General features: G+C 46.0%; 1 protein-coding gene across 1 annotated transcript in view; it reads left to right on the top strand.

The window, feature by feature from the left end:
- The window catches only part of BCL2 (BCL2 apoptosis regulator), a 202,565-nt gene extending 176,964 nt beyond the window's left edge, over positions 1–25,601 (top strand). Inside the window, exon 3 of the mRNA XM_017528869.2 lies at positions 20,223–25,601. Within this exon, the coding sequence (XP_017384358.1) occupies positions 20,223–20,357 (135 nt within the window). The 3' untranslated portion in view covers positions 20,358–25,601. The remainder of the gene's footprint in view (positions 1–20,222) is intronic.
- Positions 25,602–26,813: the final 1,212 nt, after the last annotated feature.

Raw genomic sequence — 26,813 nt, 5'->3', positions numbered from 1 at the left:
ATTCTTATTTTTTGGTTCCAAACAAGGCAGAGTCCTCATTCCTCGTTCTTCACACATGCCAAGGTTGATGTCATGGATCCGAACCAGTTTTGAGTTATCTGAAATGGGTGGGCGGGGGGAGCACAATTCAACAGTCTTCTGAAGCTTGAAAAACAAATTTATCACAGTCTGATAACTCAAAAATGACTGATGGATTTTCTCTGTATTTTTCAAGCAGGGAGCGGTCGGGTATGAGAAGGAAACATTCTGAGAAAAGACATAAATGTGGAAACTTTCGGTTCAAGAGGGTGTTCTGGGAGATACAAGACATATCTCCTGGGGGCGTCGAATGGGAATAACACGGTCATCTTGAGTAATGTATGGTTCTGTTGCCCGAGGAATAGGGATGAAAACCATCAACTTCTTTGGTTGGGGTATTAACTTATCATCAAAAGTTACCATAAATAATGGATATTGTTTACATCTGAGAAGTAGGACACATCCAGAGAAGACATCCCTTAATTTTTCATAAAATCGTCTCAGTGTTACTGGAACCTGGCTTTCATGCCATTTGGGCTGTCTAAATACCTATTGGGTAGATTCTTAAGGAGACATAGCTGGGACTTTAGAAACCCTGCCTGAGATTCTAATGTCTGGGGCCGTGAAGGTTTTGGCTCGTGTTTCTTCTGATGTCTAGAATATCAAGAACATTCCTAGCTTCTATATGATGGCAGGTCACGTCCGGGCCTCTTCTAGTAAAACCCCCTCTAGGATTCAAGCCTCTATTTGCACCAGTAATAAACGTGATGGCACATTGTGACTTTGAATGCAAGCCAGCAGGGCTGCAGGCACCTGTTTCTCCCAGTGCCCCAACTGTATCAGACCCTTTTCATCCTCCCTGCTTTTCATGCACAAACATAAAACGGAGTCCCGGAATCTAAAAGTGATGTCACTTGAGTGCTGCCAAGGGCCTTTAGAGGACCGCGGGGTGTCTCTTCCTGTTACAGATGAGGCTCTCACAGCCTGGACCACAAGTGGAGGAACTCAGAAAGGGGTGTCAACACTCAGACCCCACAGCTTGCCATTGCGTGGCTTGTAATAGAACCGAGGACATCAGAACAGACCCACTTATCCAGTTATAAATCTAGGATAGCCTGATGAGCTTCAGAGCCGGGGGCTGAGCTCTGCTGGGACTCCTCCCCTCCAAAGGATTCGTTCCACTGCCAAACATTAACATCTTGGAATCCTTGCTTTCTTGCCGAAAGGTATTGTAGACATGATGGCAGTGAAATTATCTCCTTTTTTTTGCATTTAAAATTACCCTCAATAAAATCACCTTTTTCAAGTGGTGTACCAAGTTAGTCAAACATACCTGTTTGAATCTGTAATCCATCAACCATGAACTTATGCCTGGGGATCAAAAATTTCTTAAAACCCACCAGGCCTGTGTGTGGAATAACCCTAATACTTTTCTCGCAGTTTCCTGGGGTGTTTCAGTAGGTTAGGATTACCTCCAAAGACATTTAAATGTTGTTTCAGGTTCAAACGGAAATGAAAAACACATAAAATTGTAAGACTTAAGAATTCCAGGAATTTGGCAGAGGTGAAAACACACAAAGAAAAGATGAAATGTAGACATTTTTATTCTGCTCATTTATGCAGCACAAATCCCTCGCCCGTTGTCCCATAAGCACAGTGCCAGCATTTAAGTCCGCAAGGGTTAAAGGGGGTTTGTAGAGCAAGCCTCTGGCTGACTTCAGCGCGGATCGCAGGCCTGGCGTCCTGTCAGACTTCCACGGTCCAACGGTAACCTCATTGCTTCGAGTTACCTTGCTCCGTTTCTTGTGGGGCTCAGGGGCAGCCCCCATTTCCCCATCGGTGTCCACGACCAGGGTCCTTCCTCCAGGAGGCGGGCTGGAAGGTCCCTCGCAGCCATGGCCAAGCCCTGGCTGTGGCTGGAGAAGTCTCACTTGTTCCACGTGGCCAACACTTATTTCTTTACGTATCTGTGGGAATGGGGAATCCGTGTCTTCCAGGAAACTTGGGCTCTGAGCTTTCTGTCCTAGAATACAACAGGCGAATGGAGAACGGGTTGGGGGATCGGAGCTGAGGAATGAACTTCGGCTGATAAAATGCAAGACAAGAGGGGGACGGGAAAGCAAAGGACAACGTGAAAGAGAAAAATTAAAGGGAATTTTGGCGGAGAGAAGGGTTTTGGGAGATAGGACAGGCACCCCGTCTGAGTGATAGCAAAGGCAGGGGAGCCAGGTTTGGGGGCTCTCAGGGGACCTGGGCCGCATCCAGCCTTTTTTCGTCTCCCACCAACTCCTTGCTGTTCAGTGACCCCACAGAGCAGGGTTTGGGGCACCCTGTGTGCCGAGGACAGAGCTGAGCTTATAGCCACTGTGTGTGGTGATGCTGCGATTCTGCCTTTTTGTTTGTTCATTTTTAATTCGGTGTATTAGAGAGGTTGCCCTGAACACATTCCCTCTCAGCATGCAATGGCCGAAGTGCTGAAAGGAAGTATTTGGCTTGTTGGGCATAACTGCAGCAATCACAAACTTGCCTTGCAAACCTCTGGCCTTCCAGTAACACAGCGAACATGGAAGGATTTCATACTTGGTGAGCGTAGATAGGTTCTCGTGAAACACTTGGTGAGCAGGTTCCTAGGAATTTGAAGATCTCTGCCTTTGTTAAATTATGAAAATTTTAAAAATTTAAGTGAGTAGAGAAAAATTGTTCCCAGTCATAGGAGGAGAAGGACCATGCAAGGCGCAGGTATCAGGGCAGTGGGGCTAATGGCCCAGGGGTGCCCGCGTCACCTCCCCCTGACTCTCTTCCTAGAGGCTTGTGCTCTGTCTGCGCGGTGGGAGCCGCTCTTCTTCATGCACATGCAGGCACAACCACTTCAGATCCAGCAGGAATAGCTGAGCTGATCCCTTGAAAGTTTCAAAATCCAGTTGCCACTGTGGAAGCTCTGGGGCCACCCATTTTAATATTCTAAATAGGCCTCACGTTGGATTTGTTTTGGTGACTCAAGGAAGTTTTATTCTTTCACATTCTAGAATTCCCTGTGAAGCAGCCCTGTAAATAGGAGGGCTTTTCCTGAATAATATGGAAAGAATTTCTCTTTGGGGATTCGAGTCTATATCACACAACATTTTAAAATACTCCTGAGATGGCGCGTGTAGCCCGAGCAACAGGGCCAGACCCCAGTCAAGGGCTTCCAGAGTGTATGGCATGCGTTCCCGTGAGATTGAGCCTTGCGCGGTGCCCAGGGTGGGGGGATGATGGGGAAGGTCCTGCGACTGGTAGTTTCTGCACGGTCACAGGTCTTCTTTCCGCTAATGCAGCCCCACTCACTCTGACTCACCCCTGCCTGCATACACCTGCTTGCTTTAGGACCCGCCAGGGATGGCCCCAAACTCCCATGCCACTTCCTTGCCCTGAAACATCATCCTCGGTGTTCTTCCTTTTATTCAAAGTCCTGAAGGCTTAGCTCCTGTTTCACTTTGTGTCCGCTTCCAGCGCATCTTAAAAACTCTTGGTGCATTTCTAGAGCCTTCTCTGTCACTCCCCGGGACTTCCTGTTTAACCTCTCGTATTTATTGCTCCAGGGGAGTTGGAGCTGGATCTTGTGTGTCTTTTCTGCTTCCCTTGGGAGAAGCAAAATATAGTGGGAAAGGTACACGCCTGACAGTCACACCGTCCCAGATTTGAACCCCAGCTTTGCTGCAATGAGCTGCGTGAGTTTGAGCAAGTTGTGTGACCTCTCTGATGACAGTCTCTTTTGTCTAGAGTTGTTTATAAAAGCCACCTTAGGCCAGGTGTGGTGACTCATGCCTGTAATCACAGCACTTTGGGAAGCCAAGGTGGGCAGATCATGAGGTCAAGAGATCAAGACTAGCCTGGCCAACATGCTGAAACCCCTACTAAATCTCTACTAAAAATATGAAAATTAACTGGGTGTGGTGACATGCACCTGTAGTCCCAGCTACTCTGGAGGCTAAGGCAGAGAATTGCTTGAATCTGGGAGGTAGAGGTTGCAGTGAGCCGAGATTGTGTCACTGCACTCCAGCCTGGGCGACAGAGTGAGACTCCATCTCAAAAAAAAAAAAAAAAAAAAAAAAAAAAAAAAAAAAAAGTCACCTTAATGGGCTTTGGCACCATAGTTAGATATGTCTCCTCATCTCAGATTTAGTGCCTGGCCAGAAGAAGATGGTAAATAAATATGTTTTAAAGTGGTTTAACTATGGTTGGATTGCTTGATTCAGATGTCCAAGCTTTGATGTCCAAAGGACCGATCAAAGCTAGAAGAAAGAGCCAGAAAGAGCCATCCAAAGTTTGCACCAATTATATTATGAAAAACATGTTGCCCATGGATCCAAGATTGGCCAAGGGTTCCCTCTATGGAAATAGCAATTTGCTCAACCTAAAATTTCTCTTGAAGCCTTCACCAGCCCAGACTTGAGCTTATTCTTATGACCTTAGGTGTGAACATCTCTGAGTCATCCCATCGGAAGTGCATTGACTCAGTACCTGATTTGGGTGATAAGTATGACGTCATCCCTGCCTTCGGGAGCTCATTGCCTTGCGGAGTCGAGCTCACTACCTCCCCTGCAGCGCTCCACAATGCTGAGTGCAACACAGGTGGTCAGTAAATGTTCTCATCGCTGAATGCCACCTGAGCCAACTCGCTCCAAGGTTTCTGCATTGGCAGTAGGATTCTGCTGGTGCCACACGCGCATAGGCATGGGCGCTGACCACTCACTCAGCTCCCAGTCCCACCTGGAACGTTCTGGCCCTGCCTTTTTGCCTGCGGAATAGTCGGTGTCTGAAGGCCCTATAGCACAGTTCAAATCCCATTTCCAATCCAGCCAGCAAATACTCGCATCCCTTCCACATGCAGGGTCCCCCAGGCTCGCTGCTGCAAGCCGCAAATGTGTCTGACCCGTCCTGAGTGTTTGACGGGAAATGACAGTTGCCTTGGAAGTGGATCTCCCAGGGGCACGACTTTTCTCGTGTTAAGTGCCCGCTGCCGACAACGCTGACAGGCCTTGTACCATGGGCACGTGTAGTATTCTGACCTTGCTCCTGCCCCCAGCAGGCTGGCTTCGCTGGCTTCACTGAGAGAGCATGTCCTTGGGTCAGGTCAGCCAGCTGTCAACTGTGCCCCTGGAGGGTGTGCTGATGGAAGATGTTTCAGCCCCTCCACTCACTTGAAACTCATCCATGATTGCTTTTGGCTTCTCTTTTTCTCTTTCTCTTTGTCTTTCTGGGTCTCTGCGTCTCCTGTTTCTCTCTCTGAGTCTCTGTCTGTTTTTCTCTCTCTCTCTAGTTATATATACGGCAGTACCCTTATATATAACTAGGATGAGAAAGCACACTGTCAGAGGTCCTTCAGAGTAAACAGCTATTCAGACGAGAGGCCACACCGGCGGATGTCGTCCATGTGTTAATGAGCCAGGATCCAGAACCACAGGCTGACCTGGCGCGCCGTTTGCCTGTTCTGGTACTAACAGCTGCTGCCACTGACAGAGACAGCATTTTCTTGTGATAGAGTGGTCTGCTGTCTTCCCTGGGCACAGGAAGCCTGTCTGATGAGGAAGGAAGAGGATTGTCAAGGAGCCAAGCAGTGTGCCTTGAAATGCATCTGGTTTTATTCATGTTGAGTCTTTCCAGGTGAATTGAACTAAATCATAAACTACAAAACGAAAGCAGATTTTTCTTAGCATGCCCAAATGGAGCTCACTGAGGAGTTCACCACCATCCGTCAGCTCCCCCTGCCCCCTGAGCACAGAGGATATAATTGTTCTTCTCTTACTGATGGGTAGATTGATGGTGTGGATAAGAAGCCTCTCCCATGGGCTTCTCAGAGGATCATTGCAGTCACTCTGATGGTCACAGAATGACCCACTGAGCTGCAGAACTGGGGAGCTGGGATCTGAGTAAGACTATTACACTTTGGGGTGTTTTTGAGTGGGATGCGAGCAGCCTGTGAAGATTCAGCCATTTGTGACTTACCTGCCCCAAAACAAGAGCAACGAAACCAGCACCATCCGGGATGTATCTGGTCCTCAGCAGATGTCTGAGCCTGCGGAAGGTCATCAGGGCCAGAGCCCTGGAGCCGGTGCAGTGTGGAGCTTCCAGAAAAGATGCCCAGGCTGACCATAACCAGTCCCAAAAAGCAAGTGTCAAATGAGTCAGGGCTGGAGGCTGGCAGTGCTCAGCTGGCTGAGGATGCCACCTCGTCTAGCCTGGTCTGTTTTGCTCTTTTTCTTCTGCATACCCTCCACCCAGGTCTGAGGCCACTTTCAGCAAGTTCCTATTAGGACATGCAGATTCTCTGTACCCCCTCCCCACCAACACCAGCCTCAGTCAACACTTACTGATTTAAACAAGTGAGAACCAAACATTTGGCCCCCAACTCTGGCCCTCCACATTTAATAAATGAAGGGCTCCCTCCCCACACTGCCCCCCAGCAGCGACGTCCTGATGACAGCGATTAGGCCAAGCTGCAGAACTTGACAAGCATCTGCTTTCAGTTCCCATTTTTGGCATATTTTCATGAATTAACTCTTGCAGTGGCAAAAATAGAGGGAGGCAGCCTGGGCCCCACCCCATGTTCACAGGTCACGTGGCAGGCACAGGGACCACAGCACACTTGGCCCAAATCATGACCTCCACGTAGGGCATATGTGCCTGTCGCCAGTCCCTGTGGAGCACATGGAGATTATGTCCTGCTCACCTACAGAGACAGGTATGGACAATGGCGTGGGCTGGGGAGGAGAGCCACACCTGTGGCTCCAGATCCCAAGAAAGAACAGTGGGTGGATCTATTCCAAACTCCAGTCTGCCCATGGAATCCCCAGCCCCTACCAGGCAGTGGAGAGTCCTGTTTGGTATTGAGGATGAGCAGTTCCCACCTGCTCCCTACTTTTATGCACACTGATGTCACCAGTTCTAATTAAACTTGGCATGAGGGGCATAGGGCTTTGTGGGCATATGGGGTGTGGGGTATGGGACAAATAACCTGGATTATGCTCATAAAAGCAAAGAGATTGGAAGCACAGAGGCACGTCAGAGGTCACAGCAGCTTGATTGCTATGCCAAGAAAGCCCTCCTCCTAACCCACAGCAGGAGGGTCTGAGGCCAGGTGGTGAGAAGAGCAGTGGAGAAGTGGCAGATGGAAGACACAGACCACACAGAGGAAACAGGAGATCCTCTGCAATAGTTACTGCAACATAGATCTGGCATGCGCCAACAGAGCCCAACCCTGGGATGCATGAGAAAGGGTGAGGAATAAGGTCACTAACTAGGTAAGCCCAGATGGTAGAGGGAGGGAGACTTCTTGGAGGTTCACTACGGTGGAGTTTTCAGATGAGGAAAATTGAAGCCCCCAGAGGTGAATTGAGCCGCTCACCTACAAGCAGGAGTGCCCCGGTGCTCACCCATCCTATCCTAATTCATCCAGAACACAAATCATGCCATTTCTTCCTTTTTTCTTTTGGAGAATGAGAATGGTGCACATTTTCTAACCAGCAGAGTCCCATTCCTCATACACTATGAGCAGAGGATGCATCACAAGCCAGTACTTCTGTGGAATTCCATATGGCATAAAAATAGTTTAGTCCCGGCTGGGCATGGTGGCTCATGCTTGTAATCCCAGCACTTTGGGAGCCAAAGTGGGTGGATCATGACGTCAGGAGTTCAAGACAGCCTGGCCAACATAGTGAAACCTTGTTTCTACTAAAAACACAAAAATTAGCCAGGCATGTTAGCAGGCCCCTTGTAGTCCCACCTGCTTCGGAGGCTGAGGCAGGAGAATCACCTGAACACAGGAGGCGGAGGTCACAATGAGCTGAGATTGCACCCCGGCACTCCAGCCTGGACAACACAGTGAGACTCTGTCTCAAAAAATAGTTTAGTACCTCTTCATGTCGTGTAAGGAATATAATTATTGAGATATAGTTCACAGGCCATAAAATTCCATTTAAAGTGATCAACGTGTTGGTTTTTAGCATGTTCAAAAGGTTCTACAACCATCACCATTAGCTAATTCCAGAACTTTTTCATCACTCCAAAAAGAAGCCCTGTACCCATTAGCAGTGACTCCCAAGTCTTCTCCTCTCCCCATCTTCTGGCCACCACTAACCTAACTTTTTGTCTTTATGGCCTTGCCTATTTTGGACATTTGATATCAATGGAATCATACAGTGGGTGGCCTTTTGTGCCTGGATCCCTTCACTTAGCATCATGTTTTTGAGGGTCATCCATGTTGTAGCATGTGCCAGTTCCTCATTCCTTTTTTTTGGCTGAGTTGTAAGATTCTGTTGTATGGGTAGATCACATTTTGTTTATTTGTTCATCAGTTAGTGGATATTTGGGTCTTTTCCACTCTTGGCTCCTATGAATAATGCTGATGTGAATATTTGTGTACAAGTTTTCGTGGGAGCATGCATTTTCAGTTCCGTTGGGTATATACACTAGGAATTGAATGGCTGGGTCATGTAGGGACTCTGTTTAATTTTTTGAGGAACCACCAAACTGTTTTCCACAATGGCTGCCCCATGTTACATTCCCACCTGCAGTGTGCGAGGGCTTCGATCTCTCGGCATCCTCGCCAACACTTGTTACTACCTATTTTTAAAATTATAGCCACGCTAGTGGATGTGAAGTGATCTCTCCTTGTGGTTTTGATTTGCATTTCCCTAGTGACTAATGATAGCATCTTTTCGTGCACTTGCTGGCCATTTGTGTCCTTTCTTTGGTAAAATGTCTACCAGAATCCTTTACCCATGTTTTAAATTTAGCTAGTTAGGTTTTCATTGTTGAGTTGTAATAATTAAGGTTTTTGCTGGACATATTTTCATTTTCAACACAATATCATAAAGTATTAAGTTTGTCACCTTATGTTTGTGAGGGGGAAAGTGATACTTCCCCCAAACAGTGAAATAGCTTAAGCCCAAAACAAGAGAGAGCTGAGCACCAGAATAGGCAGGGCCCTCGGAGGCTCTAGCCAAAAGAAGGTAATGGAATAAGGAAGGCAGCAAGAAAAATGAAGAAACTTTGTTTTAAATCCAAAGCACTGGCAGGCAGGTGGCTGAGGCCTGTGTGTATGTATGCCCTTTCTTTAGGACCTCTTCAGGCATGCCTTAAAATGAGGACAGGAGCATGGGTCTCTTCTCTCCTGGCAAGGCCACTGCAGGGCAAATGGGCCTACAGACACAAAGTGCTTTGAATTCAGTGCTGAGAAAATTCTCAGGCCCGTGAAAGCTGCTGGGAATGTTACCGAGCAGTTACTCTAGGGCAGGGCATGTGTCTCATTTAGCTTCCAGCTAAATCCTCAGCACCTTACAGAAATGTGTTTGGTTACCGAATGAATCAGCCCACTGAAGATGAGATTTCAAGGTCATAGAGATAACGGCCTTAGTCTCTCTTTTCATGGTTTATTACACGAACCTGGTGAACCAAATAGCATAAGTATTAACGTATTTTTAGCACATTTTGCTATCAATGCATTTCTTCACCCATTTCAAAAGTACATCTGTTGAATTGCTGGACTAACCACACCTTCTTACAGGAGGGACGTGAGCCTACAGGTGGCCCGGTGGCCTCTCCCTGCGGTATTTACATAGCTCGGACGGCAGCCAGTGGGGAACAGGGCTCTGTGTTTCCCTCCAGATACCACCTTCTACCCCAGCCCAGAAGGCAATTAGACTAAGGAGTCCTCGAGGTCCAGCCTGAGAAGGACCAGCTGCAGCTCCGGTCTCCGTCAGCAGGTGGATGGGGCCAAGCTTCCTCTGTCCTGGTCCACCGCATCATTATTTTCAAACTGTGAAAATAATGACAGAGAAAGGAAGCACCCATTCGGGCTTCTCATTTTTCAGCCTCCCCAGCTCCTGAAGGCCCCTGCCTGATTTGCATTCTCAGCTACATTTGCATAACAGAATACACCAGAACTTCCCTGGGCCAACTGTGGTAAGCGGGCAAGTTTTGTTTTTGTTTTGTTTGGGTTTTTCATCTCCTGCCATGTCTCCAGCAGGTTTCTAGTTACATCCAAATGACGCAGAGATTAGGTTTCACATATGTCATTGGCCCGTGATTCAACCAGCCCCTCCCCCTGGGCCCAGAGTTCCTCCAGGATCAACCCCCAGGCACTGAAGATGGCTTTGGGGAGCAGTCCTTGCCAGCCCGGAGGGAGGCAAGTCCTTGTGCTTCTCACGCTCCCACGGGCCTCTTCTCCGTCTCCGGCCCAGGCAGCTGTGTGTCCTTCAGTTATATGCTCAAGCATTATTTTTTTCCCTTTCCTTTTCCCCCAAACCCGGAAACAATATTTTGGGAGTCAAGGGAGGGTGCCGGAGGAAGAGTCGCAGGGGACAGAAGGAAGCGTGCAGCTGCCGAAGCCACGCTGCTCTGCAGACGGAACCCTCTAGACTCATTCAGCACAATGTGGCTGTGGAGGAAATCCTGCCAGGCCGATGATAAGGCGGGAAATGGAGTCACTTCCTCACCAGATGCTTTATTCAGGTAGAAAAAGTCCTCACTTCCTTGCGTGTGCTCTGCTGGCCACTATTCCCAGCGGCCAGGGCGGCTTGCTGCCCCTGTTGCTCTGAGCTGACCCCGATGTCAGGAGAATCACACTTGCTTGGCTTCGTGAAGAGCTCTCTCTGCAAGACGAGCGTCTCTCTACCCCACTTCCTCCTTCACACCCTTTCTCTTTCTCCTGGCGTTCTCTCTCACCTGACAGTTGCATGCCGTAGACTCTGTGCGGCCGCAGCAGTCACAGGTAGTATTGCCAATGAGTCTCTAGCCCTCTTGGTGGAATCTAGGATCAGGACGCACCCAGTGATCTCTACGTTTGCATAGATGTCCGGAAACAGCCTTTGACCCCTGGTCATCTCCCGTGCCCTGTACCACAGGCACCAATGCTACCCCTCTTGCCTGTGTACTGCAGCCAGAGTGACCCATTCAGAATCAAATCTGTTGCTTCCATGCTTAAGTCTAAGTTTCCCAGTGCTCTGGCTCCAACCTAGTTCTCCTGCTGAGCTTGTCACTCTTACATCAACCTTGATTCATTCAGAGATTCAGCTCAATCATTTTCTGCAAGCAACTTTCTCCATATCCCTGGGTTGAGCCGAACAATCCTCGCCTGATCCGTTTGAAGTATTATATGAAGATCATCTGTTTGCATGTCTTGTAATTGTCCCCACGATTGTTCTTTCACTCTCTTAGGCAGCACTTGTCAAAGAGTGTCTTCCTAATACTCAAAACACAGCAGCAGTCTCCGTGACAGAGGGGTTGGGGGCCAAATGAGTTTGGAAAATGCCGCTCCCTTTCTTGGAGAATCAAGTGGGGGTGATATGAAAAATATTAGGCAACCAGTATAGCAGGGACGAGGACCAGTCAGCTCCCGCTATGTCCTTGGGAACCAGCTAAACATCAGTCCCTGGGAGGGACACACTAGAGGCTACTGCTAAAAAAATAAAGCACTGAATTTTTTTTAAGCCAGTCATTTCTTTGGCCTCTGAATACTCCCCTTTTAAAAAAATATCATCTATTAGGATGTTTGGAAAACCTGCTGTATCATAATACAAATCGGTTTATTTTAGCTCCACAAACATTTGCCGAGTTACTAATATATGACAGACACATGCTCCAGGGATCCAAAGATAAATAAAACGTTGTCCTGCACCTCCAGGTGCTGAGAGCTGAATGGGGAAAGCAGGCCTAAACAGATGATCTTCATATAATACCATGAACAGGGAACAGCCGAGGATTATTTGGCTCAACCTAGGGATTTGGAGCAAGTTGCTTGCAGAAAATGATTGAGCTGAATCTCTGAATGAACCAAGGTTGATGTAAGAGTGACAAGCTGAGCAGGAGAACTAGGTTGGAGCCAGAGCATTGGGAACTTTAGACTTAAGCATGGAAGCAACAGATTTGATTCTGAATGGGTCACTCTGGCTGCAGTACGCAGAAGACATTTAAAGGCAGAGCACAGGACTCAGACGGAGGCACAGAGATCAGACTGGAAATCACAGCAGTCATCCTGCGGAGAGAAGGTAAAGCGAGAGAGAAGTGTTCAGGTGGTAAAATCGCAGTGCATCTACCTCCCTGTTCCGTCCTGTCCCCTGGCCACCTCAGTGCTCACTAACTTGACCTCCAGCTGCAAGAGATGTGGCATCTGCATCTATTTCCTTGATGGGTACTTCACCTGTGACATGGCCAGCTAGGAGTGCTGAGGTACTGACCTTCCACAGGAGCTACCTTCAACCAATGAATAGCAGGATTTGGTGTATAAATGCCCCAGCTCCCTAGCCCCTCAGTGGGTGAACAAGAGATGCATGGCCTACATTGGTCCTCAGATTTCCCTGGCAGGAGTAAGCCCTGTTTGCCAGTAGCAATAACTTGCTTAATAAGGTAACTCATGCATGGGTCTTTTTCTTTTTTTCTCCGTTCCCTGCTTCACTTAGAGTTCTTAGCGTCGTCTCCCAAATAAACCACTTGCACTCAAATCTTTGTCTTAGGGACTGCTTCTAAGGGAACCTAACCTATGGCCATGGGATTTACTGATTAATGAATGTGGGGCCTGAGGAAGAGAAAAACATTTAGGAGACTCTCAAGCTATAGATTGACGATGCCATCGGCAGGTTGAAGACAGAACTAGAGGGAGGCTTGCTGGAGGGAGTGGTGATGGCTTCAGTTTGGGCAGGCTCGAACTCCCTACGGCATGTCTTAGAAAGCAATTGGAATAAGCATCTGGGAGTTAGGGTAGAAAGTGAGACTGGATATAGAGATGTTAGAGACATTATCATAGGGGTGGTATTTAAGACCAAGAGAGTGAAAGAGATTGGCCAAAGAAAGAAAAGAAAATATCCAGACAGAAGCCTGATAGGCAGCATCAAGAACATATCGGAATGGGCCAGGGAGGAAGTGCCCATGAGGGAGACAGAAAGGAAATTCTCCAGGAGGAAGGAGGCAGACCAAAGAGAGCAGAGTCACAGAAGACCCTCAGTGGTCCTGGTGTCCAGGGCATCAGAGCACCTGGTAAGATACAGCCTACATCCAGTGAATTTAACCACATGGAGGGTACTGGTGGTCTCTGTAGGGGTGGTCTCAGAGGCACAATATAGGAAGAAGCCATACTGAGTGGGTTCAAATGTGGGTGGGAAGTGAGCCAATGAGTGTGGCTTGGCAGCTTGTCTAGGAGGGCAGAGACAGAGAAGATAATGATTAGGGTGGAGCACACATCAGCATGGACATTTGGAGGCTCTCTGAGGCTGGAAGGAAGGATGTGGTTGAAATTGTAGTTGAGAGCAGGGACAACTGACAGAGGAAGTTTCCCGAAGCAATGGGAGATGGTGGAATCAGGGAGAAGGGTGGAGAAGAGCAGGGAAGGACAGGGAGAAAGGGACATCCGTGCATGGGCCAGGGTGGAAAGCAGTGGTAATTCTCACCCAACAACCCATTTTCTCAGAGAAGTAAAAGGTGGCATTCACTGCTAAAAGGTGAGGAAGACAGGTGAGACAAGTGGTGGCTGTTGGGAACAGTCATCAAAAGGAACGGAAAAGATCTGACAAAGGGTAAAGGATTGTAGGTGGTGTCAGAACTCACTGAGTTTAAAGACCATTACTTTTCAGCAGCACCAGTCTGCAAGGTTGGGTGACTTTCTTCAGCACCACTTGGAAGCCCAGATGAGACTTGTTGTGGGATGGAGTCAAATTTGGGGCACAGAGGAGGGTCGGGATGGGAGGAAGCAACCTGAAGGAGGCAGGAAGGGGGTTCCCCGGGCAGAGAGAAGAACCGGCTGCTTGCCAGCAATCTAACCTGTGAAGTGAAACCCAGCCTTCACGCTCCCTGTCCACCATGAATTTCTTCATGAATACACACTGTAAGAAGTTTGCTTTACCTGTCAAAATTTCACTCAGCTCACCTAGTTAAGAAAAGAGCTCATATCTTTATTAGACATCATTACACCAATGCAGGGAATCTGAACATACTCTGAGGTTCCTTCCAGCTCAGAGTTTTCTGTTACAGCGATTCTCCCTTTCCTGTCTCTTTCCTCTCTAACCCTAAAGTTGTCATGAGAGAAGAGATCCGCAGAGATCCCCATGGAGACAAAATTATAAAGTCTTGAAAAATAGAAAATATCAAGGGCATCTGATAACTGCGTTTGACTTCCCATTGGCATGATCTGATTTTCTTTTTACTTTCTTCTTACTGCTGATGAGACTTTGCACTCTGCTGGATACACAATGGCGGCACATATTGATTTAGTTTAGTTCAAATGTGCACGTAGAGGCATTATGTCTCTCTAGATTATAAGCTCTTTGGGGACAAAATGACTTTTCTCTCTTAGAATCCCCTTTGATTATGTAACGTCTGCATGCATAGTCAGCTCAAAGATTGTAGAATATAGCTGAATTTCTCATTTGCTTATAGCCAGTTAAGCCATATTAAACTTCTCCAGTATATAAAGATAGCCGAGAACACACACTGAGCTCATTGGTCTGCTGGGCAGAGCTCTTGACAGCTCTTCTGGGTCTGGGTGTAAGGAGGCCTTCACTTAACCCGGGGGCTGTTGCATGGTTCTAGGTTGTGGCTGCTGCCTGAGAGTCCATGTCTCTCTCCATCATCTCCCAGCGTTTTTGTTTGTCAAATTATGGAGTCTGGAATTTTTTCAGATTAAGTAAGCACTTAGAATGTAACATTACTATACGTAGTATATATTAAAATATATTTCATAAAGGGTAATATACATTTTTGTATTGAATTAGAAAACACAGCTAAGGAAAAAAATCAGGTTAGCCTCATAAATGCCAGGTCTCCATGCCCACTTCTGCCTTCAAAGATAATCACTGTTAAATCTTGGCATTTTCCTTTATATTATTTTTTTCTACATGAATACGCACACATGTATATGTTAGGTTTTTACAAAAGTGGAATCATGTTTTGCTGACCGGTTTGTCCTGCTTCACTCACTGTGACATCAGGAACACAATTCCTTGCCAACAGATCTAGGGTACGGCTTTTAATGCTCAATAGCATTCCATCATGTGGAACTCATCACATCAGTCATTTATTTTCAGACATTTGTTTCCAGGTTTATGCTATTACAAATAACCTGTGCGTTTTATTATTTTTTCAAAATAAATAACTGGAAGTGAAATGACTAACAAAAGCTTTTTTAAAAGGCTTTTGATATGCATTACCAAATTCAGAAGCTCTCCGTGTTTACCTTTACCTGGGCATAAGCGTTGTTTTGGGACCCCCGCCCATATCCCCAGCCGCATGCCATTCTTTTCAGTGCTAAGGATTAATGTTCTCTTCCATTCTTGACCATCTGACCTTTTTTAAAAAAGAAATCTCATTTTATTTGGAGCCTGGTTTAAATGAAATTTCTTGAAGGGGCCAGGCGTGGTGGCTCATGCCTGTAATCCCAGCACTTTGGGAGGCCGAGACAGGAGGATCACTTGAGGCCGGGAGTTCAAGACCAGCCTAGCCAACATGAAACCCTGTCTCTACTAAAAATACAAAAATTAGCCAGGCATGGTGGAGGGCACCTGTAGTCCCAGCTACACGGAAGGCTGAGGTGGGGGAATCACTTGAACCAGGGAGCCACTGCACTCCAGCCTGAGCAACAGAGCGAGACTCCATCTAAAAAAATATATCTTGAAGGTTCTGAAGGGAAAAGAAAAATGGTGGAGGGCAGCTGCCTCCCAGGAGACAAAGAAAGAGGGGTGGGAGTGCTCCACAGCCCGGAGGGACGAGGACACCTCTGCTGAGTTTAGGAGTCTTGACCCTAGTCTCTCCCCATCCACACCTACCTGGCCTGCTTCCAACCTTACAACAAGTCTGGGCCTGGGAGTTTAGCCATCCTGTTCCCTTGGGCCAGCCCTGGGTGGAACTCAGATCCTCTGTGGCCTCTGAATTGGAAATTTGTAGAGAAGCAGTTGGGGACAGAGCCACCAGAGCTAGGGCCCTGCCCGCCTCTTCCTCATGGGAGGAGCTGGTGCGAGCCTCTCCATGGGAACCTGTGATCTGTGAAGTCGGGTAAGCCCTTGCCAGTCCTGACATGAGCAAGGGACAGAGAGCTTCCTAAATATATAGACTGGGAGTTTGTCCGAATCACATGATGACGACCCAGGTTTTCTTTTTCCCTCTTTGTTGCTTTTAATACATAAAATGAGCATGCGTTTATTTAAAACAGCTTTCAAACTTAAACAAATAATGACAGACTGTTCAAACAGACTTCGGAAATCGCCCTAATAGGGATGTTTGAAAAAGCAAGAAGACTTTCTTTGAAAGAAGCTTTCAGGACATTCAGTCCCAAAGCCACAGAGTCTCCTTTGAGCTTTGGAATCATAGGAGCGCAAAGTTTAGAGGCCAGATCCAACCTCCAGGGGGTTAAATGACTTGTGCTCTAGCCCTACGATCTGACTAATAATGTTTAAAGAAGGATAGCTAGGTAGGCATTGGATTGTCAATTTTCATCTTCAACCAGAACACGGGATGCGTGCATTTTAGTTCATAATTCCTATGGAAATTACGAACCATCCTCAGATCTGAAAGCTTCAGGGAGCTGGGAAATTGCTTCTGTAAAATGGCAGGCTCAGCAGAACCTCTCGGGGGAAGGGCAGGTTGAGTAGGTGCAGAGCAGGTCTGCGGGAGGACAGGCAAGAGCAAGGTGTTTGTTCTTCCCCAGGCTCACGTTCCATATCCAATTTACAAATGGCTTTGAGTGACCTACGTTAATCTTCACAATAATGAATTTTATGGCTATGGATTAAGTAAATGAGGCTCGGGGTTGAGTTATCTGCTCAAGGTTATAAACTAATAAAATATCAAAGCCAAGTTTCACCCAGACTCCTCCTCCAAGTCACATGTCCTTCTCAGCCCCCTGCCACAGCAACAGTACCTCCATGCTAAGACTTTGGGTCAAGAGCCACTAGTTTAGCTCATCTCACTCTCGAAAAGACGTCCTGTGTCATGCACATCAGAAATGGCCTGTTTGGTTCATGAGAAGCACTGTTAATTGTGTGGGAGTGAGGGTGGTGAGAGGGAATTATTCCAGCTCCAAGGAGGTGGGGATATTTGGGACAGCATGTCTTCTGCTCTCCAGCACCGTGTGCCAGGCCAACTGGGAGAAAATGCCAGCTGGAGTGTGTCCCTGCATCCTCCGGTGTCCCAGGATGGCTTCAGGTCCACAGAGGACAAATGATCAGGGGCTTAGTACGGTTCAGATTTTGCCACACAAAATTCCACTGATGACTAAAGGGATTGAGAGCCTGGCCACTGACCTTCTCAATGTCAAGCCGAATTGCAGATAACCTATTGCCAGTGTGCTGATACATTCAGGTGTCTTTTGGCTGGGCTGTTGGGGGTTTCAGGCTGCCCATCCCTCAGAGACAGAAGCAAGGACAGGCCGACAAGCTGACATTTGCAGCCGTGTCTGTGGTGTCCTGGTTGCTCTCTGGAAGAGGCAGAGTTTCTCCAGCTTGTGAAGTCCTGGCTCCCTCCTCTCCCGTGGACCCCTGTATATAGAGAGGGGTGTGTGTCTTGGCAGACAATCATGGCTGTGCCTCAGCTCTGTGCTAAGAGCACTAAACACATGATTTATGTATGTCCATTGCCTCACCTTTCTAACACTGAAATTTAGAAATGTTTAACGATAGATATTTAAAAAGAAGAAGAAAGCCCTTGCGCCCTCTCCTGGTAAAAGTTAACCGAGGCCCTCCAAAGATGAAGAAGGCCTGCTGGGTGAGCAGTCACTCCTCTGGGCTTGCTGATGGTGCTGATTTGACCAACACTGTTGACATACTGGATGGGTCATCTGTTCTCCTGTGGCCTGTGATCACAGAGCATCTTGTAAACTAGGGATTCTCAGCCTCAGCCCTGTTGGCATTTGGGGGCTGCCCTGTGAGCTGTGGGATATTGAACAGCGTCCCCAGCCTCTGCCCGCTAGATACCAGTAGCACCCTCACCCCAAATCATGACCACTACAAATGCTTCCAAAGATTGCCAAATGTCCCCTGGGGGGCAGGATCACCCTCAGTGTGACCCTCGCCCTAAATCCTTGCCTGCCTTTTGTAAAAGGTAGGGGCATTGGTCGGAGCTCACCCCATGAGAGATCGAGGACGGTCCAAGGCAAGGCCATCATGATGTCGGGAAGCAATATTGATGACTGGTCAATTGAGGTCACTTCTAGGAATTTACTTCAAAAAAGCAACTGAACAAATAGATAAGAATTTATGTATAAAGATATATCATGATATTGTTTATAAAAGCAAAAGTTTTAAACACTATAAAAAAGGACTTTTTTAAAGTATGGCACATATATCATGAAAATGATTGTATAAATCTGTACTTAATCATGTGGAAGTTTCCCCTAACAATGCCTTAAACCCCGACCAAGCCTACCCCAGGTTTCTCCGAGGCTGTTACGTATCAAAGGAGTAATTTAGATTAATAAGCATTTGGGTAAAGCTTTAGGCCAAAGAAAGAATTTAAACCAATGATCGTATTCAGAAAACTTAATTGAACAAACATTTGCTACACACCTACAGTGTACCAAGGCCACGCCCAGCACAGGGGAGACCAAGAGCATCCCTGGTCCCCCTACGGCAGCCCTTGCCCCAGAGAAGGGGAGCCCCTGTGTACACAGTTGGAACCCCTCCCAACAGCAATGCCCAGGGTCATGGCGTGTTACCATTTCCTGTCATAAAACTGTGTGCTTTGAGTCAGGGTTGTTGGGAATCATGTGGAACTATGCCATGTTTTATTCTTCATACCTGAATAAATCAGAAGTAAAAAGAATTCATTTACTGATTTATATATTCAAATATTCATTCAGAAAGTTGTCCAAATACTCATTGGACCCAAATGTGAAACATAATCTCCCCAAAATCTAGGAAAGGAGTATTCAGTGATTTGCTCAATCTAAGCCAATCCGGGGGTGGACTTTGCTACAACACAGTATAGACCTGACTTGAGGTGGAAAGATGGGCATGGAAGGGAGGCGCCCTCTTTGTCTTTCAGGAAACTGCATGTCCAGTGACACACCCTGACCTTGTGCCTTGTGAGGTTCGCTACTTGAGTAAATGCAGAGTTGTGGTCATGCAGTCTAGCCATACCTAAGAGAAACCCGCTGACAGCTTCCTTTCTCCGGGAGAACCTTCACCTTAGAGGCTGGCACTGCACCAGTCGAGGCTGCCCCTGGCCCCTCCACCGATGGAGCCCTCGGCCGCTCAAGTGCCCTCACAGAGCTGCCATTACCACACCAGGGCATCAGCAGAAAGAAGGGTGCTGGTTTCGGTCTGGATTCAAAGCCTGGCTCTGCCATTTGTTAGAAAAGTCTCTTGTTCCCTGTGATTCTCATCTTTTTCACCTTCAGAACAGAAACAAATAAAATAATAAGATTGGTACAAAGAATTAGCTGGATGAGATAGCTCATGCCTTTAATCCCAGAACTTTGGGAAGCTGTGGCAAGAGAATCACTTGAGCCCAGGAGTTCACGACCAGCCTGGGAAGCATAGTAAGACCCCATCTCTACAAAAAATTTAAAAATTAGCCAAGTATGGTAATCCTGGGTATTCAGGAGGCGGAGGCAGGAGGATCGCTTGCTCCCAACAGTTCAAGGCTGCAGTGAGTCATAATTGCACCACTGCATTGCAGCCTGGGCAACAGAGCAAGACTCTGTCTCTTAAAAAAAAAAAATTGGTACGAAGACTAAAATAATACATCTCAGACATTTGATAAGATGTCAACACTCAATCTAAGAGTGTGATATTCATTGTCATTGCTACATTTTATTACTTTTGTGGACGGGTGTGCTAGCTCAAACTGCAAAACCTCCAAAACTTCCTGACCGCCTCTGCTGTGTTATTTTTCTCCTTGGCCCTTAGCACTCTCTCCTACACCATGTGATAATTTACTTTGATTGCTGTCCGTACTGTTCCACTAGATAGAAGCTTCGTGAAGTACGAACTTTTAGTCTATTTTATACACTGCTGTATCTCTAAGATGCCTAGCACGTAAATACGTTCTCAATAAATATTTCCTGAATTAATGAAAACAGTGTTTTCTGAATAATGGCCTCTAAAGAGAGTTGCCTTTTCCCCTCTGGCCCTTCTGAAGGTGCCCAGGCTGCCCTGGCAGGATGCCTCTTTCTCCGTGGTGTGCCGTTCTATGCGCTCTCTCTAACACTCTTCCTTTTCTTCCCTCTTCTCCCCTGACTGCAGGATGCCTTTGTGGAACTGTATGGCCCCAGCATGCGGCCTCTGTTCGATTTCTCCTGGCTGTCTCTGAAGACTCTGCTCAGCTTGGCCCTGGTGGGAGCTTGCATCACCCTGGGTGCCTATCTGGGCCACAAATGAAGTCAACACGCCTGCCCCAAACAAATATGCAAAAGGTTCACTAAAGCAGTAGAAATAATATACATTATTGTGATGTACCATGAAACAAAGCTGCGGGCTGTTTAAGAAAAAAATAACATATAAACACACACACAGAGACATACACACATGCAGACATACACAACAGTTTACAGGCAAAAAGTCGAATCAGCTATTTACTGCCAAAGGAAAATATCATTTATTTTTTACATTATTAAGAAAAAAGATTTATTTATTTAAGACAGTCCCATCGAAACTCCTGTCTTTGGAAATCCGACCACTAATTGCCAAGCAACCGCTCCGTGCGGTCCACCTGGGTGTGCTGTGCCTGTAAACACAGATTCGCTTTCCGTGTCGTTGGCTGGACTGACTCACCATCTGAAGAGCAGGATGGAAAAAGGACCGGATCATTGGGGAAGCTGGCTTTCTGGCTGCTGGAGGCTGGGGAGAAGGTGTTCATTCACTTGCATTCTTTGCCCTGGGGGCTGTGAAATTAACAGAGGGAGGGTTCCTGGGAGGAGGTCCATGCCTCCCTGGCCTGAAGAAGAGACTCTTTGCATATGACTCACATGATGCATCCCTCGTGGGAGGAAGAGAGTTGGGAGCTTCAGATGGACCTGATACCTGCTGAGATTTCCACGCCCAAGGACAGTGATGGGAAAAAATGCCCTTAAATCATAGGAAAGTATTTTTTTAAGCTACCAATTGTGCCGAGAAGCATTTTAGCAATTTATACAATATTCATCCAGTACCTTAAGCCCTGATTGTGTATATGCATATATTTTGGATACACACCCCCCAACTCCCAATACTGGCTCTGTCTGAGTAGGAAACAGAATCCTCTGGAACTTGAGGAAGTGAACATTTCAGTGACTTCGGCATCAGGAAGGCTAGAGTTACCCAGACCATCAGGCCGCCACAAGTGCCTGCTTTTAGGAGACCGAAGTCCGCAGAACCTGCCTGCTTCCCAGCTTGGAGGCCTGGTCCTAGAACTGAGCCTGGACCCTCACTGGCCTCCCCCAGGGATGATCAGCAGGGCAGTGTGGTCTCTGAATGTCTGGAAGCTGACGGAGCTCAGAATTCCACTGTCAAGAAAGAGCAATAGAGGGGCGCGGCTGGGCTGTCACCCTGGGGTCCTCCAGGTAGGCCCGTTTTCACGTGGAGCGTGGGAGCCACAACTCTTCTTAAGACATGTATCACTGTGGAGGGAAGGAACAGACGCCCTGGACCCTTCCTAGCAGAGGGACATGGTGAAGGCTGGGAACGTGAGGAGAGGTGACAGCCACGGCGCGTTTTGGCCATAGCACATGGCACGCTGGCTGTGTGACCTTGGCCCATCTGTGCGGTTTAAAGCAAGGCTTTAAATGACTTTGGAGAAGGTCATAAATCCTAAAGGAAGCATTGAAGTGAGGTGTCATGGATTAATTGACCTATGTCTATGGAATTACATGTAAAACATTATCTTGTCATTGTAGTTTGGTTTTATTTGAAAACCTGACAGAAAAAAAAGAAAAAGTTCCAGGTGTGGAATATGGGGGTTGTCTGTACATCCTGGGGCACTTAAAAAAAAATCAATGAGGATAACTGTAAAGTAGCAAAAGAAGTGACATCTTCAACAAATAAACTAGAAACTGTGTTGTTTTTTTCCAGTTTAGAATCAGCCTTGAGACATTGATGAAATAACTCTGTGGCATTATTGCGTTATATACCATTTATCCGTATTAACTTTGGAATGTACTCTGTTCAATGTTTAATGCTGTGGTTGATATTTCGAAAGCTGCTTTTAAAAATACATGCATCTCAGCGGTTTTTTTAAATTGTATTTAGTTATGGCCTATACACTATTTGTGAGCAAAAATGATCATTTTCTGTTGCAGATTCTTCAAAAGCATTTCTGAGAAGGTGAGATAAGCCCTGAGTCTCAGCTACCTAAGAGAAACCTGGATGTCACTGGCCACTGAGGAGCTTTGTTTCAACTAAGTTACGCGCATTTCCATGTCAACAGAATTGTTGATTGTGACAGATATATCTGTTGTCCCTTTGACCTTGTTTCTTGAAGGTTTACCCGTCCCTGGGCAATTCTACATTTAATTCATGTTATTCAGGATTACATGCCTGTTTGGTTAAACCCATGAGATTCATTCAGTTAAAAATCCAGATGGGGAATGACCAGAGGATTAAAATCTATGGTGGTTTGACCTTTAGAGAGTTGCTTTACATGGCCTGTTTTAACGCAGACCCACCCGGAGCCCTCCTGCCCTCCTTCCGCGGGGGCTTTCTGGTGGCTGTCCTTCAGGGTCTTCCTGAAATGCAGTGGTGCTTACGCCCCACCAAGAAAGCAGGAAACCTGTGGTATGGAGCCAGACCTCCCCGGCGGGCCTCAGGGAACAGAATGATCAGACCTTTGAATGATTCTAATTTTTAAGCAAAATATTATTTTATGAAAGGTTTACATTGTCAAAGTGATGAATATGGAATATCCAATCCTGTGCTGCTATCCTGCCAAAATCATTTTAATGGAGTCAGTTTGCAGTATGCTCCACGTGGTAAGATCCTCCAAGCTGCTTTAGAAGTAACAATGAAGAACATGGACGTTTTTAATATAAAGCCTGTTTTGTCTTTTGTTGTTGTTGTTCAAACGGGATTCACAGAGTATTTGAAAAATGTATATATATTAAAAGGTCATGGGGGCTAACTGCCGGCTGGCTGCCTTTTGCTGTGGGGTTTTGTTATCTGGTTTTAACAGTAAATGTGCCCAGCCGCCTGGCCCCAGAACTGTACAGTACTGTGGCTGCACTTGCTCTAAGAGTAGTTGATGTTGCATTTTTCTTATTGTTAAAAACATGTTAGAAGCAATGAATGTATATAAAAGCCTCAACTAGTCATTTTTTTCTCCTTTTTTTTTTTCATTATATCTAATTATTTTGCAGTCCGGCAACAGAGAACCATCCCTACTGTGTGTTGATGAGGAATTCACACCTGAATCTTAACTGCTCTTTATGAATGAAAAGCAGCCCTCTTTACATTGGGCAAGGGTCAGAGTCAAATAGAATATAAGCACTTTTCAAATTGGGGTCAAGGGCTCTAAAAAAAAAAAAAACCCCAAAGGAGAAGAACATCCAAGAACCTCCCAATCCCTCGCTGCACAAATACTCTGAAAGAGAGGCGGGAACGGCAGGTTGATGGGACCTATGGCCATCACTTCGTCTCTGAAGATTTTGCAGGGGTGGAAAATTCTGGCAGGCTTAAGATTTGGATTAAAATCACAGTTAGAATTAAGGGAGCACCTTGATTTAGTTCAAACAAGAAGCCAACATTCTCTCCACAGCTCACTTACCTCTCCATGTTCAATGTGGCCTTCCATTTATATGTGATCTTCATTTTCTTAGTAAATGCTTATCATCTAAAGATGTAGCTCTGGCCCAGTCGGAAAAATTAGGAAGTGATTATACATCAAGAGGAGTTATAATAATCAAGATTAAATGTAAATAATTCGGGTAATCCCAACACCTGTCTAGCTTTCACCTCCAGAATCTATTGAGTGAACAGAATTGCAAATAGTCTCTGTTTGCAGTTAAACTTATCCTAAAACAAATAATTTATAAATGTGAACTTAAACTCTAATTCCAATTGTACTTTTAAGGCAGTGACTGTTTTTAGACTTTCTTATCGCTTATAGTTAGTAATGTACACCTACCCTATCTGAGAAAAGCAGGAAAGGCTTGAAATATAAGCCATTCTAGGGAAATTAGGGAGTCAGTTGAAATTCTATTCTGATCTTATTCTGTGGTGTCTTTTGCAGCCCAGACAAACGTGGTTACACACATTTTAAGAAATACAATTCTACATTGTCAAGCTTATGAAGGTTCCAATCAGATCTTTATTGTTATTCAATTTGGATCTTTCAGGGATTTTTTTTGTTTTAATTATTATGGGACAAAGGACATTTGTTGCAGGGATGGGAGGGAGGAAGACTTTTTAAATGAGTAAAACATTCCCAAGTTTGGATCAGAGAGTTGGAGGTTTTTAGAATAACCAGAACTAGGAGTATGAGGGACCTGTACTGGGGTCGATGTGATGCCTCTTCAAAGAACCTTATGTGACAAATGAGAAACATTTTGAAGCTTTGTGGTACGACATTTAGATTCCAGAGACATCAGCACGGCTCAAAGTGCAGCTCCGTTTGGCAGTGCAGTGGTATCAGTTTCAAGCTGGATATGTCTAAAGGGTATTTAAACAATAAATGTGCAGTTTTAACCCACAGGATATTTAATGACAACCTTCTGGTTGGTAGGGACATCTGTTTCTAAATGTTTATTATGTACAACACAGAAAAAAATTTTTAATAAGATAAAATTAAGCAATGTGAAACTGAATTGGGAAGTGATAATACAAGTCCTTTAGTCTTAACCCAGTGAATCATTCTGTTCCATGCCTTTGGACAACCATGACCTTGGACAGCCATGAAATATGCATCTCACTGGACGCAAAGAAAACCAGATGGAGCACGAATGGTACTGCACCCATTCATCTGGACTGCCCTAGAAAAATAACTAAGCCAACATTCCTGTTGACAACAAGGTGGTTCTGCATACCAAGCTCAGCACAGAAGATGGAAACACTGGTGGAGGATGGAAAGGCTCGCTGAATCAAAAGAATTTCGAGACTATTAATAAATAGAACTGTAGTAGAGAAACTGAGTAGTTCCATGCACCTAAAGCTTTTGGGAAACCTGCAGTGGGCCTTCCAGATAGCTCATTTCATTTCGTTTTTCCCTCCCAGGTAGAATTTGCAAGAGTGATAGTGAATTGCATCTCTTTTGGGGAAGCTTTCTTTTGGTGGTTTTCTTTATTATACCTTCTTAAGTTTTCAACCAAGGTTTGCTTTTGTTTTGAGTTACTGGGGTTATTTTTGTTTTGAATAAAAATAAGTGTACAATAAGTGTTTTTGTATCAAAAGCCTTTGTTATCAAGATTTTCATACTTTTACCTTCCATGGCTCTTTTTAAGATTGAGACTTTTAAGGGGTGGCTGATATCCTGTGACACTGCACACACACAAGATATGGTAAGGACACTTTACGTGGTTAAGGTAAAGTAAGTCTCCAGTTGGCCACCATGAACTATATTGGCACTTTGTTTGTGTTGTTGGAAAAAGCCACGTTGCCATTAAACTTTCCTTGTCTGTCTAGTTAATATTGTGAAGAAAAATAAAGTACAGTGTGAGATACTGGTTGTGCCCTGGCGTTGTTTACACTGTGTTAACATGATTTTGCCCTGCCATTCATCATCATTACACAAGACTTTGAAAAGCCTTCTTAACAAGCCAGTAAAACCACCACGACCCCACTCTAATGAAGCCCTCAGGGACCAGGCTAAGGGATTGCCTTACAGGTGAAACTACCTTCGAAGGAGACTCTTTTGTTTCTTGGTAATAACCCTCCTGGTTAGGTCCAAGCTAGGCCAGCCTTGAGTTCTACTCCCTGGGAGAGCTACTGTTGCTGTTAGGTGTGTTCTTCCATATGGATCAGAGATCCCAGCCTCTGCATTTTATAAGATGAAAGCATGTGTGAAAAGGAGGGAAACCAGCTGAAAATTCTATTTTGCAGTCAGCATTTTTAGTTGGAACCAAAGCAGCTACTTGCTTTGGAGTAGGTAAACCCTAAGTGGCAAGGGATCCGGTTTCCCACTGGGTTCAGGTCCTGATACCCTAATCCTTAACCCCCCAAGTCTCATCACTTAGACTCAATTAAAAGAATGCTGATAATAACATTCATCTGTTGAGCACCTGCTGAATACAATACTGTATGCATACTACACTTTGCTCTCAAACCTTGCAAGGTAGGTATTGGCGTCTTGTATTTTGTAGGAGATAACTGAGACTCAGACGTTGAAACAATACGCCCAAGTTCTCAAACATCGTATAAGTTACAGGATTTGAGTCCGGGTGTGGCTGACCCCAAGGCCTATGCTCCATCCTTCAAATCAGTAGCCTCTAAATTGCTGCACATGGAACCATGGTGGCACAGCCTTCCCAAGGAGTACCGAGGCATGGCATGTTTAAAAGAATCAATGTTCTCAACACCCATGGGTACTCTTTCATAAACCAATTTCCTTAAGCACACCCCAGCATCAGACCAACTGTCCTCACCCTCCCGTTTCACAGTCATCTGTCACACTTCTCAGAAGGCAGGCTCCCTCTCTCTGGATCTAATGGTGATGCCCTGCAATAGTGAGTGCCTCATACTGGCCAAGAGAGCCGACTGTGCCTGTCTTTCCAGCCGTGTGCCAATGAAGTCAGGTGAGTGGCTTGAAACTGGCAGTGGTGGAAGCCTTTCCACCATGTAAATGAAAAAAAACTATAAAGCAGGGCTTTCTTTTCTTTGCCTTCCCCTCCCCCCGCCCCGCCCCACGGAGTAAATTTACCTGCACACCATTGG

Source organism: Cebus imitator, unplaced genomic scaffold, assembly GCF_001604975.1.
Source record: "Cebus imitator isolate Cc_AM_T3 unplaced genomic scaffold, Cebus_imitator-1.0 Scaffold55, whole genome shotgun sequence".
NCBI lineage: Eukaryota > Metazoa > Chordata > Mammalia > Primates > Cebidae > Cebus > Cebus imitator.
Note: the sequence above shows the minus strand (reverse complement) of the source record. Positions and strands in the feature narration are given on the sequence as shown.